The 16,309-nt window shown below is 41.9% G+C and overlaps 1 protein-coding gene across 2 annotated transcripts in view; it reads right to left on the bottom strand.

Moving 5' to 3' along the window:
* The window catches only part of TRAPPC12 (trafficking protein particle complex 12), a 350,210-nt gene that overhangs the window by 196,190 nt on the left and 137,711 nt on the right, over positions 1 to 16,309 (bottom strand). For both annotated transcript variants that reach the window (XM_029595791.1, XM_029595790.1), the window contains 2 exons: positions 15,243 to 15,356; positions 13,861 to 13,999 (listed from right to left, as the gene is read on the bottom strand). In XM_029595791.1, coding sequence (XP_029451651.1) covers positions 13,861 to 13,999; positions 15,243 to 15,356 — 253 coding nt within the window. The remainder of the gene's footprint in view (positions 1 to 13,860; positions 14,000 to 15,242; positions 15,357 to 16,309) is intronic.

The raw sequence follows: 16,309 nt of genomic DNA, 5'->3' as shown, positions 1-16,309 counted from the left end.
AAAAGCCTGTATTCTACCGTACAGATTTCTGCATTCATTCTTCACACAATAAACCTTTCCACCTCTTCATTTACAGCTACTTCCATCAAGATAGAGAGCAGTTTTGTATGGAATTAGGAAAACTCCCAGCTTTTGACATTCAGAAAGGGACTGTAAGACCATTTTTAAGTACTATTATTTTATTGGTTTTGAAAATTGCTTTTGTAGTCTCCTAGATCAGTGGTTCTCAACCTTTTTTCTGTCGGGACACACCTGACAGATGGTTCTCACATGCGTGACACACTGACCCATGATCGTCATGGGGCTAGATGTAAAAGTACAGTTTGCATCCAAGGGAACCCCCCTGACCCACAATAATGGATATAAAGCAGAATTATGACATTCCCCATACAACTCACCCTACAAAAAAGATATTCTGGTTCTGGTGTCATCTCAGTAACAGCAACTCAAACTCCTTCTACTTCCAGGCTCAATAGCCCTACTTATGAAAAGACAGCAGTTTACCACCAATGCATGTCCCCTTGAGAAAACACAACAAATAAGACTGATAAAACGCTTACATGCTAGTAAAATATCTCATCTCGGTAACAGACACAGAACTGACCTAACATACTCCCAGGATCTGTAGTAATGCACATAAACTAATCCGCACACAGTTACACCTGTATTATGGAATACACTCAAACAGGAGCAACCCTATCTATGAAAAGGCAACACTACAAATATTAAATCAGGCCCTAAAAACCAATACACCTCTTATTAGGAAAACAGAACTAGCAAGCAGCTATAGATCCCTACACAGAAATAATTGTAAAACTATACTAATAAGCAGAATAAATGTTTCAAAACAGCTATGAACAGAATAACATCCAACAATTAAAAACTCATAAAAACTATTCAAAATTCTCCAAACACCAATAAAATATTTCAAAAAAAGCAGACACATCACATAATATTAAATAATTAAAATGGCAGTCAATCAAGAAAAATAAACTTAAAAAGCCACCTTTACTTACCCCCTCCAGCAGCTCTCCTACTCCTCTTCCATGCAGGCCGTAGCACACAGCAGAAGCAGCAGTAGAGGCTAAGCTCTATACTCATGGTCCTCTTCCTTAGTGCCCATGTCTCTCACACATACACCATACCAGTCATGCCCCCATGACCAGTTTCTGTCTCTCACACACCAATTATCTCCCAAACAGTCTTTGACACACACACACCAGTCACCTTCCTGAACAGTTTCTCTCATGCCATTCACACAATCAGGCTTCCCACTCCCGTGTTCTACTTACATATACGGGCTTCTCACTCTCATAATCACTTTCTTTGTCTCACACACACTCACCAGTCTCTCACTCCCATGCTTGTTCTCTCCACATGCACAGGCTTCTCATTCCCATAATCATTTTCTTTCTCTCTCACACATACACACAAACACACACCAGTCACCTGATCTCTCTCATGCATACACACATACACAGGCTTCCCACTCCCATGTTCTCTTTCAGATATACAGGCTTCTCCCTCCCATGCTGTGTGTCTCACACACACACAGGTTTCTCACTCCCATGCTCACTCTCTTTACATGCACAGGCTTCTCATTCCCATAATCATTTTCTCTCTGTTACACACACACATACATACACACACACACACACACACACACAACAGTCTCTCTCATTTCCATGCTCGCTCTCCACTGCCCAGGCTTCTCATTCCCTGAATCACATTCACACACACCAGTCTCTTTCTCTCACACACACAGTCACCTTACCAACCAGTCTCTCTCTCATGCATGCACACACACACACAGGCTTCCCACTCCCATGCTCTCTCACATAATCAGGCTTCTCACTCCCATGCTTTCTTTCACATACACCCTCACAACACCAGGCTTCTCACTCCCATGCTTTCTTTCACACACACCCCCACAACACCAGGCTTCTTACTTCCATGTTTTCTCACATACCCAGATTTCTCACTTCCATGCTTTTTCTCTCTTTCACACACACACACATCAGTCACATCCCTGACTGTCTCACACTCTCACATACACATCAGTCATCTCCTTGAGCAGTCACTTTCATTGTCTCTCACATATACACATACATCAGCTCTCTGACCAGTTTCTCTCAATCACACCATGCTCTCAATCAAATGCATTCTCTCACTTACACACTGGCTGGCTGCTTCTCTCTCTTTCTCTCACTCACTTCCTCTCCTCTCCCCCCCCCCCCGAGCACAAATGGTAGCTGCAGCAGTCTCCTCCAGCCCCCGCAAGCCAAGAAAGTAGAATCCCATTGGCTGCGGGAGGCTCATGCTGCTGTCTCCTTTCTCGATTACCGGCTGCTTCGATTGCTCGGGGGCCGATGCTGCTGCCACCGCTGCTACTTTTACACGCGGCATGGCTCTTTCTCCTTCCTGCGCACCGTGTATCACTTCCTGTTCCGGGTCATTGGGGGGGGGGGGGGCCCAGGCGTGGGAAGAAGAAAAGGCCAGCCATGGGTGCTACAGCTTCTTCTAGCACTGCCGCCGTTCCCACTGGGCTTGAACATGCTGATAGCCCAGAGGCAATGGCAGCAGGGAAGAAAGAGCAGCGGGAGATACCGGGAGCACGAGACACATTAGCCGGTGCTTGGCGACACACCGGTTGAGAAGCACTGTCCTAGATGTCCACGTCCCTTTGATTAGCTTCTGTTTGATTGACTCTAGAATACAGAATTCTGGTAAATAGACAACTCATCCTTTGAATAGTGCGTTACATCGAATGTGGCTTTTCTAGCACACTGTTCAGTTCAGACCACACTGTTAATTCTAACCTTGCTGCAGTACATAAGATGTAAAGAGATTCTGTTGAGTAGGGCAACATCACCCATGAGATCAATTTAATTCAGCCCATTCTTTTATTTAAAAAGGACCTGAAAAGTATTTTCTGATTGAACAGGCAGTAAATGTCTAATATCAAATTAATTTTTCATTTCTAGATTTAAGCAATAATTCTTGTGTGTGAAGAACTGATAACCCAAAATGAAGTTATATTCTTAACACTCTTCATTTAGAAAAGCAGTGATGTAAACCAAATTGCAAAAAAACCCCAAACAACTATATAGTGTAGATATAAAGATTTAATGTTCGATAATTCATTGTTTTATTTTTGAATGTGTAGTTTTTTTCTGACTTCCTTTACCTTCTTGAGTTTCCAAGGTCTTTGATCCAATACTGCTTTAAATGTAATGCAAGCTAGCCATAAAAACTGAAACAAAAATTACAAGCTGGGTGAGAAATTGATTGAACCACAGAGCTCAAAGAATGGGTGTCCAATGGGATCCACTCTGCAGAAGGGAAAGTGACCAGTGGGGTCCCATAAGGATCAACATTAGGTTTAGGCTTCTTCAAGTGACTGTGGGAAGATGTCTATTTGGGGGTTAGAATAGAAAGTGTCCTCATTTGTAGATTATATGAAAATCTGAAACAGAGCAGATATGTCAGAGGAGGTACATAAGCTGAAAGATGATTCAAAAAAATGAAAAAATATGGTCAAACGTATGACAACTATGCTTTAATAAAAAAAATATATGTTAAATTATGTACTTAGCATGTTGAAATCCAAGGGACAAAAACGTCAAGGTAGCCAGTCAATGTGTCAAAGCAGTTGAGAAAGCTAATTGTATATTTGGGTGCAAAAGGAAAGGTATCACTGGTAGAAAATGGGAAGTAATATTACTTCTCTACAGACCTCTGATAAGAACTCACCTTGAGATGTCTGCTCCCTAATCCAGTTCCTCCTCTCCTGTCATTGAGGGGCAGGATGGAAGGGGATGAAGTTGGAGCAGACATAGCTGAAAGGGATCATTTTGGGGAGGATAAGAGGGGCTGAGTGGGGGATCACTGGGGGGTAAGGAGATAGGCTGTAGAATGAGAAGATATCATTGGGGGGAGGGGCACGTGTATCTGAGAAAGTGAAAGGGGAGGGTGGCAGTGTGCTTGTGAGGCGAGAAGGGATTAGTGTCAGGTGTTTATGTATGTGTCAAAAAACTACAAAGCCCAAAAAAGTCCTCTCTTAAACTTATCAGAATATCAACAAACAGGGGACACTGTATCTTCTCTTATGTACACCGATGTCCGATATTACTAATTGGGCTGCCCCATATGTTGGTGATAGCCTTATAAGTACTAATTTTGAATTTCTTAATTAAATGCACTTCATTTCCTTGCATTTAATTAAGAAATTAAAAATGGTATTAGTACTTATAAGGCTATCACCAACATATGGGGCAGCCCAATTGGTAATACCGGACATCGGTGTACATAAGAGAAGATACAGTGTCTTCTGTTTGCTGATATTCTGATAAGTTTAAGAGAGGACTTTTTTGGGCTTTGTCGTTTTTTTGACACATACATAAACACCTGGCACTAATCCCTTCTCGCCTCAGCTTATGTATGTGTGCCAGAGGTTAGAGTGGGGATGCAAAGGGAATCAGGACCCAAATACAGTAGACACCTACCTCCTCCCCTGTCACACTCTATCTCAATTCAGATCCTCTCTTTTCATCTCCAGTTCTATTCTCCAGATCCTGGAAGCTCCCTTCATTCTTCCTTCTCCCTAGATCCTGGAACCTACCCACAACCCCTCCTGCTCCTTCCTTCCATTCCTAAATCACTGAACCTCCCTCCCAGATTACTGATCTCCTAGCCTCTTCCTCAATCTTCCCCTCTCCCATCCTCCCACATCTCTCGTCTTCCCATCCTCAGTCCTCTTTTCTTTACACACATACCCCTCCCATCCCCAGCCTTCTCACTTTCTTTTCACCCCACTCTTGGGTTTCCTCCCTTCTTCTCCCTATCCCTGGACCTCTCACTCTTGAGGTCTCCTTCCTGTATTGATATCTGAGATCCCTTTTCTTCACCCAACAGAAAGAAAATTAATTATACAGGAACAAGCAAGGTTTTTATAATACAAAATAAAAAAATGGAAATATCTGTCAATGTGCTTCAGGATTTTCACATTTTTGCCACAGCATCTAGCCCTGAGCTGGTACAAGAAATGATGGGGCTGTACCTTATTTATTTATTTATTTATTTAGCATTTTTTTATATACCGAGGTATAGCAGGGTTGCCTTCACTCCGGTTTACATACAAAACAACAAGTTACATTGAACGATGTTTGAAATTTAAAAAATTAACAATAATGAGAAATGACATAACTAGGAGAATGAATGAAAGAAGATAACACAGTGTAGATACCCTGAATAGATGAACAGAGATATCTGGGAACATCGTAGAAAGGGGGCATCTGTATCATGAAATAGGGGAGATTGACTTAGGGGACATTGAAAGATAGCAGGCTATGTTATTGAACTTTAAATGTACTTTAAAGTCGTTGAGTGCTGTCCTTAAAAAGTCATTGAGTGCTGTCCTTAAAAGATTGGCTGAGTAGCCAGGATTTTAGGTCTTTTTTGAAGGATTTTAAGTTTTCTTGATTGGACAGGAAGAGAGGTAGCGAATTCCAAAGCTTTGGAATTCTTTTTGGAATTCCTTAGACCCTCTGTTCCCTGTTGTCTGACCTAACAAACAGCACCAGCTATGCCTTGGGGTGACAAACTCCTAAATCCATCATTGGCTCCTATAAGCTGTGTTTCATGTAGGAAAGGCTGAAAACTCTCCTAGGATGGAAACAGGTTGAAGGCACAGTTTGCAATCGCAAGGCCTAGAAAACCAGGCTCTGTGCTGTCTGCATGGCCTCCTCAGGCCTTCCATCTTTTTTGTTGTTCTAGAGTTTTTCCTCACCCCATCTCATGTTTTTTTCTTTTGCACTCATCTTTACCTTCTATTTTTCCTCCTTTTGCCTCCATTACCCTGTCACGTTCTCTTCCCCACTTCCTTCTCTTTCTGTGTTGTCTTATTCTCTTTGCTTTGGCTGCTATAGCGAGAGCACTAACAGAGGCTCCAGGTTAGAGGGAAAAGTGGTCCTGACGCCCCTGAACTGAATGTGCATGACCGATTTAGTACCACACTCCAAATTTTCTGACTTAACATTACAGCACCTTGTGCTGCAGGTTAGTATATAGGGGTGAATGAGGAAACCGGTCATTATCCTTCATTACCATGCCTGGTTCCATATTTAAACATGGGGCTGCAGAGGTTCATAGGGTGTCATTTACCAAGCATGGTAAGAGTTGCCATACTTTACCCCAGAGATCCTGTTTTGTCACGATCAGTTGGGGTATGAGTTATTAACTATCAGGCTGATACAGTAAAAGTTGCGGGAGAACGCACAGACCACTCTCCTGTGCGCACGATTCAGTAAAAAAAATATTCAAATTAGGGCCTGCGGTAAAAAGAGGCGCCAGGGACACTAGCGCGTTCCTAGTGCCTCTTTTTGGACAGGAGCGGTGGCTGTCAGTGAGTTTGACAGCCGACGCTCAATTTTGCCGGTGTCAGTTCTCAAACCCGCTGACAGCCACGGGTTCGTAAACTGGACGCCGGCAAAATTGACCGTCCGGTTTTCAACCCGTGAGCCGATTTTAATTTTTTTTTTTAAATTTTTAATTATTTTTAACTTTTGGGACCTCTGACTTAATATCGCCATGATATTAAGTCAGAGGATGTACAGAAAAGCAGTTTTTACTGCTTTTCTGTGCACTTTCCCGGCGCTGGCAGAAATTAACGCCTACCTTTGGGTAGGCGCTAATTTCTGAAAGTAAAATGTGCGGCTTGGCTGCACATTTTACTTACTGTATCACGAGGGAATGAGTAATAGGGCCATCAACATGCATTTGCATGTTACGGGCGCTATTGGTTTCGGAGGGGTTGGACGCGCATTTTCGACGTGCTATTACCCCTTACTGAATAAGGGGTAAAGCTAGCCGTCGAAAACGCGCGTCCAAACGCGGGTTAACAGTGCACACCGCGGGAGCACAATGTACTATATTGGCCTGTATAATGGAAGTCTGAGCTACATTTACATGAGATGGCAATGCACAGAGGGAATGACTGGGAAAAGATCAATGCAGTCTTTGACACGTAGGCCCCAAAACAGTATTAAAGGAAGTCACCTATTTTGCACACATCTATACACCACTAGAAGAACAAGTTTCAATGTAAACTGCCTTATTATCAGTTAATGATCTACTGCCAACAGTACTCAGAGTACCTGGAAAACAGCACTCTGGTCCTGACATGCCAGGTTATGCCCCTGCCTGCTCTATTTATAATTTGTATTATTTGTCATACTGTCTAATGTTTTACACTGCATCATTGGTTATGTTTTATTACAATTTTAAGTAATTTGTACTAAATCACTGGCATTTACTCCATGACAAGGCTAAAACCACAGTGTAATATATTTTTCACGGTGAACAAATCCATAAATAAAACTGACATCAATCAAAATCCTGTCTCTTGACTTGGTGTGTGTCTGTGGAGAAAGAAAGAGCACTGCTGCAGCGAGTCTATGATAAGGAGATGGCACTATACATGGGAGAAGAGAGTGAGAGAAGACAGAGCAGTGGAGGGAAAGAAGGAAATGGTGTACAGAGTGAGGCAAACAAATAAACAAGTGGCAATAGAGAGCAGCAATATAGAAGTGACACGAAGGAGAGCGGAGAAAGGCAAGAGACAGTAAAGAATAGAGAGGGTGAACTCCAATCCTACCATGCCACAAAAACAGGGCTGGCTTTCAGAAATTTTCACCATGCTGTGTCCAACTAGTACTGCTACAGAGATTACAGTAATAGTAGAATATTCCTGGAATATATTTACATACATTTGATCAAAGAACCAGGCTGATTTGCATCGTTTGGCTATGCTGAAAACCAGACCTGTTTGGACACTCATGGATTGGAGAACACCCACCCCGACAGAAGGAAAAGAAAGAAGAACCAGGGAAAGGACTCACAAACACACAAGCTAAATGCAAAAGGATGGTTGAAAACAGTGCGATTTAAAAACAGGAAAATGGTAGAAAATAAATGTATGTGTAATTGAAATAATAGATTACATGAGTTTTGAAAGTTTAAGTTACATATAGTACACTGTTTAAGAATCTAGGTAAAGCAACAGACATAGCACAGCTCTAAATAGCTCCACTTCTTGCAGAAACAAATGGCAATTTTTGCATTTTTTGAAGGGAAGGCCTCCCTAAAGTCAACAATCCCAACATGGGATGTCTGAGATTCCAAGAAGGGAAAACAAGGCAAAGGGGAGGGGAGAAGGAAAACAAGACCGGAGGAAAGGGGAGCAGGAATGGAGGTTCTTGCTCAACTAGTGGACTTTTCTACTTTACAATGCATCCTTCCCCCCATTTTGTGGACTAATATGCAAAGTTTCCTAATAATATATTTTATTGCTTGATTATTTATGTGTGAGTTAGCTTTTCTATTGGATTCTTTAATGGAACAAAGTCAGCATGGCTTTACCCAAGGTAAGTCTTGCCTCACAAATCTGCTTCACTTTTTTGAAGGAGTTAATAAACATGTGGATAAAGGTGAACCGATAGATGTAGTATACTTGGATTTTCAGAAGGCGTTTGACAAAGTTCCCCATGAGAGGCTTCTAGGAAAAGTAAAAAGTCACGGGATAGGTGGCGATGTCCTTTCGTGGATTGCAAACTGGCTAAAAGACAGGAAACAGAGAGTAGGATTAAATGGACAATTTTCTCAGTGGAAGGGAGTGGACAGTGGAGTGCCTCAGGGATCTGTATTGGGACACGTACTTTTCAATATATTTATAAATGATCTGGAAAGAAATACGACAAGTGAGGTAATCAAATTTGCAGATGATACAAAATTGTTCAGAGTAGTTAAATCACAAGCAGATTGTGATAAATTGCAGGAAGATTGTGAGACTGGAAAATTGGGCATCGAAATGGCAGATGAAATTTAATGTGGATAAGTGCAAGGTGATGCATATGGGGAAAAATAACCCATGCTATAGTTACACAATGTTAGGTTCCATATTAGGTGCTACAACCCAAGAAAGAGATCTAGGCGTCATCGCAGATAACACATTGAAATCGTTGGTTTAGTGTGCTGCGGCAGTCAAAAAAGCAAACAGAATGTTGGGAATTATTAGAAAGGGAATGGTGAATAAAATGGAAAATGTCATAATGCCTCTGTATCGCTCCATGGTCAGACTGCATCTTGAATACTGTGTACAATTCTGGTCGCCGCATCTCAAAAAAGATATAATTGCGATGGAGAAGATACAGAGAAGGGCGACCAAAATGATAAGGGGAATGGAACAGCTCCCCTATGAGGAAAGACTAAAGAGGTTAGGACTTTTTAGCTTGGAGAAGAGACGGCTGAGGGGGGATATGATAGAGGTGTTTAAAATCATGAGAGGTCTAGAACGGGTAGATGTGAATCGGTTATTTAGTTTTTCAGATAATAGAAAGACTAGGGGGCACACCATGAAGTTAGCATGTGGCACATTTAAAACTAATCGTAGAAAGTTCCTTTTCACTCAATGCACAATTAAACTCTGGAATTTGTTGCCAGAGGATGTGGTTAGTGCAGTTAGTATAGCTGTGTTTAAAAAAGGATTGGATAAGTTCTTGGAGGAGAAATCCATTACCTGCTATTAATTAAGTTGACTTAGAAAATAGCCACTGCTATTACTAGCAACAGTAACATGGAATAGACTTAGTTTTTGGGTACTTGCCAGGTTCTAATGGCCTGGATTGGCCAGGATGCTGGGCTTGATGGACCCTTGGTCTGACTCAGTATGGCATGTTCTTATGTTCTCGCAACACTTCTTTAGAACTTTTTGTGCTTATGTTACATTTTTTAAATTATTATAAATAATGAATTTTAAAAAGACAATCAGAAATTTGCTCAAAATTAATTTACAAATATCTAAAACTGCAAAGCTTCTGGGGGCCTGCCTAAGTCTCTAGACTCTGGAGATTTACATAAGCCACCCACTGTAATTTACAGAGTGTGGTGAAATGTGAATTTTTGTAACAGTTAAGACTTCTTATTTTGCACTGAGACCACTTTGTTTCCCTAGTAAGACCTTCTTTCCTTTGCAATACTTGAATTGACAGGCAGGTGACAGGCAAGCTCTTGCTATGCTCTGCAGTTTTTGGCAGCTAGGATTAAATAGATTAACCACTTTCAAAGCTTCCATATGGTGGCAACATTCTGTATCACTAAAGGTCAAGATGCCAGTGCATTGGACTTTCATTGGTTGTATAGTACTAGCTCTAGAGTGACATAGTCCAGAAATTTCAGTCTTGGCTGTGAATGCAGACGAACAAGATCTGTGCTAAAACCCTTTCCCAGTTCTACACCTCCTTTTAAGGACAATGTCTCCTAAACTTCCTCAGGTACTGGCTAAGAAAAGCAAAACTTGTTTAATTAGCATTAACTGTATGAATTCTTATTATATTACCTGTTGCTTTTTACAAATTAAATCTTTTTTTTTGGCATTGCTCTTACCTTCTGTTAATAAACTTTTTAGTTTGTTAGCTCTGTTCTGTGACTGATGATATGAGCATTTTTTGAATTTAGTCTATAGGTGCATTTCTAGAAACTGTGTTATCTTTGGGTTGTATCAGGTTTCAATGTCCTTAAAAACCACCAGGGGAACGCATATGGGTAGGATATTTGCTCAGAGGCAAGCAGGAACCCAATGGGCAGATGGGAGCTTGCCAGTTTAGGAGCATGTGCATAGGTTGAAATGAGCTTAACATTGTATTGACAGCAGAAAAGGGCCAAATGGTCCATACAGTCTGCCCAGCAAGTTTCTTAAGGTAGTAACTGCCGTTCCATGCAGGTTACTCATATACCTTATGTTAAAGATAGTAATATTTACAATCAAAACCAAGCAACTGTCTAACCCATAATAATTTACTACTAATAACATTTTTACATGGTCAGCAGCGTTCTTGATAATTCAGAGAATACTGCTTGAATGTGCTTTGCTTTTGGACATGGCCATAGAAGCAGTCCTGTGCTTTTTCCCAAATGTCTTCATATTCGTAACCCAGACCATAAAAGTTGGGACCCAGCATTGGCTGTCGTCAGAATCCAATACCCCTCCCCCCCAGCCATCAAAGCAGAGGGTGATGTTGCAGCTACGTTAAAAAGCATCAAGGCTAATTGGTTGAGGGTAATAATCCTTCATGTCTTCTGTTAAGGGTATTAATTGCCACTCCTTGTAGGTCACCCCATGCACTCTTTTCTTCATTATCATCCACAAGCCTGTACAAGGGTATCAGCACCGCCTTTTCCTTACTGATTATTCCTCTTTCTATGCAGCCCAGCATTCCTCTGGCTTTAGCCATCACCTTGTCACATTGTGTCGCTGCTTTCAGATCGGCTTGGGTAATCCTTGGCAGGACCCTCCAAATACTTAAAGGGTTAACCCTGAGTGGGCATTAGCGGTAGTGCTAAGGTATTATGTGACACAGGGCCACCCCAAAAATAGAATCTTGGCACCAGGTCAGTGTAGTGACTCCAATTTCAGCTTTCCAGAGAGAGTTATGGATTGGGTGGACTGTGGGGGGAGGGACAAGAGAAACAAGACACGGAAGAACCTGAACAGACCAGAGCAGGCTCCAACCACGAAAGAAAGAAACAAGAGCCCAAAGTGTGGTTGCACATGACCCTGTTGAGTTGTGGCAGAGAAGAGATGGGGAGCAGATCTGTTACAAGAAGCAACTGGAAGACTTGCAAAATTGCTGGCAGCTACAAAAAAAGAAACTTCAGTACTGTGCAGAAGACTCAAGTAAGAACACAAGCAAAGTAGAGTGGTAGTGAGAAAACGTGACAGGTGATGGTCAAACAGGCAGGTGGGATGAATCTATTGATTTTATGCCTTTATTTTCTTGACAATTTGTCACCTCTTACTTTGCTAAATTGCTCGTTCTTAAGTTGCTCATTATTCAGTTCATAGTTCTCGTAAAGCCTGTTTGCTGCGTTTTGTTATTTGTAAACAGATATGTTCCCAACAAATGTTGGTATATAAAATGTTCAAATAAATAAAATAAATAAATAAATATAAGACCAGTGAGTAGTGGTAGGACATATGGAGACTGGGACACATTTTAAAACTTAGAACTAGGCACAAAAATGACTTTTTATGGTCCTGAATGTGTTGCGTCTAGAGGTGGACCCTTGTCCTGAGGCAGTGAGCAGCGGCTCCCTAGTCGGGCCCAGGAAGCACCTGCCACCAGGAGGCTGAGCACAGGAGGAGACAGAGGCTAGCTGGAGCTTCACCACTGGAAGCCCAAGGTCCCCCCGGGTGGAGCCCTTGGGGACCCGGGCCGCTTGGACTTAGGTGGCCCTCGCAGGGTCTCCCGGATAGGAAGTATAGAGGTATGCCCACCAGGATCAAGGGTGCACTGTCGATGTCAAGACTGGAGACTTGTGGAATCATGGAAGGCCAGAACAGTATCTGTGATGACAAGGCTAGGAGCAGGGCCACGCTCAAGGAAGCATAGTCAGTGATAATAGGGGTCAAGTTCCAAAGGTCAGTGTGAGAGTAGTCAGCAAAAGCAGGGGTCAGGTTCCAGAGATCAGACGAGGTCAAGGAGGCAGGCAAGGTCAGAATCCGGGCAGCGGTCAGCGTAGTCAAGAACAGGCAGAGGTCAGTATTCGGGCAGCGATCAGCGTAGTCAAGAGCAGGCAGAGTTCAGTACCAGAGAGTCAGTCCAAGAGGTACTACCTGAGGGAAGACAGGAACAGGAGGATGCTGGAACAGACAGATGCTGGAACAAGACTGGAACAAGCGATGAGACCCTGAGGCAAACTAGTACACACACACACGGTGTCGACCCGATTGCCAAGGCAAGGAAGTGCAGGCAGGAACTTCCTGATATACTGTGCTCAATCAGGGCGCGCCACGGAGCCTGGACCCGCCCCGGGCCCTTAAGGGGCCGGGAGGTCCGCGCGTGTGCCTAGGGTCGGGGCCCGCGCCACGGAGGACGCCGAGCCCCGTCGTGAGGCCTGGTGCGCTGAGGAAGGCCCGGCGACTGCTGCCGCGGGACGCCGAGGCTTCGAGGATCTAGCTGCAGCCGTGGGAGAGGCCGACCCGGGACCTGCCGAGGAGTTGGGAAGGTGAGCGGGCCGAGCGCGGACGGGGCACGCAACAAAATGCATGCCATTAAGAAAGCTAAACCCTCATTTTAAACTATTACTACTAAATGTGCACCCTATTTTAAAGTCAGAAAGCTCTTGTAATCAATGTCTATGCTACTCAAAATATATCATGATTTGTATGACCTTTTCTGGACTTTTTAAAAGTGCCATACAATTATGACCTGTGGAAAACAGTGCTGAAAGTGGGAGTCAGACTCCTGTTATACACAATTTCCCGGCACACTGCCCCACCATGCAAAACCAAAGTTTTCAGTGGGTGTACACTCTGCACAATAAATATAACAGGGGCTAAATCAGCCCCTTTATGTTTTCTGAAAAAAATACATGTATCTATCAGCAGAATCGGGATTGACTGGAAATAATTGTCCAATTCGTGTAGAAGGGAGGATTCCCCACTTGTTTTCTATTTAATAGTTATTTCTGCACTTCCAAAATATCTTTTAAACAAAGGCTTAATTCCAGTATATTGACAAGACTAGTATGAGGCTTGTTTTATAGTTTAAGAGGCTAGGACCACTCAGTTGTGGGTTTTAGCTCTTTTTCCCTTCCTATCATGAGAGGAATCCCACCTTAGCCTTAAGCTTTTCCTCCTGTTTTTTTGCAAATGAAGGAAACAATTTGTTCTTGTTCAACACAAAATTTAAATAGTCAACTATGCATGTCAGAGCTTTGGATCCACTGTGCCCTTGCAACTTACGGCTCCCAGAGTTTCAAAGGTGAAAAACAGAGAGACCCCACCCAAAAGAAGCAGCTCACCTCTGCGACCAGGGTACACACGCAGGTAATACTCATAGTAAAGATCAGGCTGATCCAGGTTCCCAAAGGGTTCAAATTCCATTTCAGCATTTTGGAAAAGGCCCAACTTTACCAGCAGTGCTAGCCTCACAAACCAGAGCTGAAAAAGAGTGGAGCAGGAAAACAATAGATGCATTATTACTTGCTTTTGTTAAACTGAGATTAACATACTAACATAGAAAATGATGACAGATAAGGCCCAATTGGCCCATCCAATTTGCCCTTCCTCTCTAGTTCTCTATCACTTTCAGAAGAGGAGCATTTAAATTCCCATATTTAAACCAGCACCAGCTCCACTGTTTTTTTTACCCAAGCTCTTATCCCTGTTCCTACCACTACTCTTTTATCTGTCCCAAACAGGCTCAGTGATGTTAGGGTTATAATTAATGGTTGCTCTGTGAAGATTACCCCAGCCATCTTGGAAGCTTGATGCTGCTGTATTGCTGCCGTTAGGGTTGTAACCATGGTTGCTTCGTGCCAGTTACTCCAGCCTTGTCCTTCCTTGCAAGCTTTTTTTTTTTTTTAAATTATGGTTCTTTTTTCATTTGACAGTATACATTTTAGCTTTGTTTTCAATACACTTTTCATATTTCTTATGGCTTCCTAGAAGCAAGTTGAATATATTAATTATAAGGCACACACATATTGAAAATCAGTTCTAGCTGGCTAAATCCTCTCAAAGACTCCGCCACAAGCCAAGGATCTGCCCTTCCCCTCTCACCCAACACCAAAACATACAATCTCCTTCACCCTCTCTGCCCACCTGACATACTGAGTGTTATCCTATACATTTTATATTTTTACAGCCATGTGAAAAATGTATTGATTTCATATTTGCATCTCTTTGGAATATGTTATACAAAAACAGAACTTTATTTAATTTTCTGATGCTGTGATCAACTTCTATGCACATTTTTCATTCTGACTCCCTAAGTCCTCGAACAGGGTCAGAATGTCTGCTTTCATGTAAGCATGAAGCCCGCTCCCCACTGCTATACTTCATTTAAAGCAGTCATAGGGAGAGGGAGAAATGGCGATTTCAAAGACTTTTTCATAAAGAGAGAATGCTAGGACTAGGAGTCGGCTTTATTAAGACTAATTACCATATAAACAGAATGGAGCCAAAATAACTCTGATAAATCAGCATTTACACATCATCAGTTTTATATTCTCATATTATTTCGACAATTGTTTGGGTTATGCAAAAAATTTGCATATTTGAGGGCATATTTTTCCTAAAACTGGTGATTTACACAAAGTCCTATTGGTATTATTTGCCATTTTTCTATTCATAGGCTTCATCACAGAATTTATAATACACAGCGACAATCAGATGCACATACTTGTAAAGAATCTGTCGTGTGACTGGTAGGTTGCCCGCTCTTTCCGTAGCCTTGACCATGGGCAGTCAGAAGTTGGCCACACAGATCAACTGCTGCCCTCCAGTTTTTGCTGCTCTGTGGGAAAAAAAAAAGTGGACAAGGTAATAAACTAAATGCTCAGCTGCTTATTTTGCTTGAAGCAGCTACATCTAGTCATTAGTAATAATGACAAGGTCAGTAAAGCTAGCCAGTGAAAGCAGGAATGTCATTTGTCAAAGCTGTGTGTGCAATTAGGCAGTAAGTGAAGCCAAGCATAAGATACAGTTTAGGATTACGAGATCAGTTCAACCAAAAATACACAACTTCTACAGGAATTCCAAGGGTTTCCTAGTTTAAATGTGCATTACATTTTTTTTTTTACTATTCTATGAAATATTCATTAAAATTTCTCTCCATTGAAAGAAGTTTTATGGAAAAACACATTGAAATATAAAGTGTAAAGTTATGCTTATAGTATGCCTCCCTTGTTACATGAACATTTTATGCATTGCTAGCACCCTCCACGGGTCACAACTCGAAGTATTTCTGATGACTTGATGCACACTGAACGTCTTCTGCTGGCTCAATACTGAGTAACACTGAGCAGTGCTGCTTCTGAGGAAAACTGCGGCATTCCTTGTGACAAGATATATTAAAAAGGAGGTGGTGATGGAAATAGGTATAAATGTTATATTAATGAACTGATACTAGCACAAATCTTCACCATTAACCAATTCAGGTTTTACACTAACAACAAGCATATTAGAAAGACATTTGGAAACAACCTCTCAAAAGGTCATCTTATCCATCCCCTCATCATCAAGCAGGATTCATTCTAGCTAAACGATGCCTGGGGAATGTCTAGCCTGCTCTTTAAAACTCCTAATAATAGAGATTCCAGCACCTCCCTAGATAGCTTGTTCTAGTACTTAACTAAGGAATGTCATAATAATTAACAATATCATCAATAATAATAATAATCTGGATTTTCTGCAACCTTTCATCTAAACAGGATTGCAACATAACATATATGTCACTTGCAGGAGTCT

Source organism: Rhinatrema bivittatum, chromosome 3 (genome assembly GCF_901001135.1).
Source record: "Rhinatrema bivittatum chromosome 3, aRhiBiv1.1, whole genome shotgun sequence".
In the NCBI taxonomy this organism is placed as follows: Eukaryota; Metazoa; Chordata; class Amphibia; order Gymnophiona; family Rhinatrematidae; genus Rhinatrema; species Rhinatrema bivittatum.
This window is presented reverse-complemented; position numbering and strand designations above follow the sequence as displayed.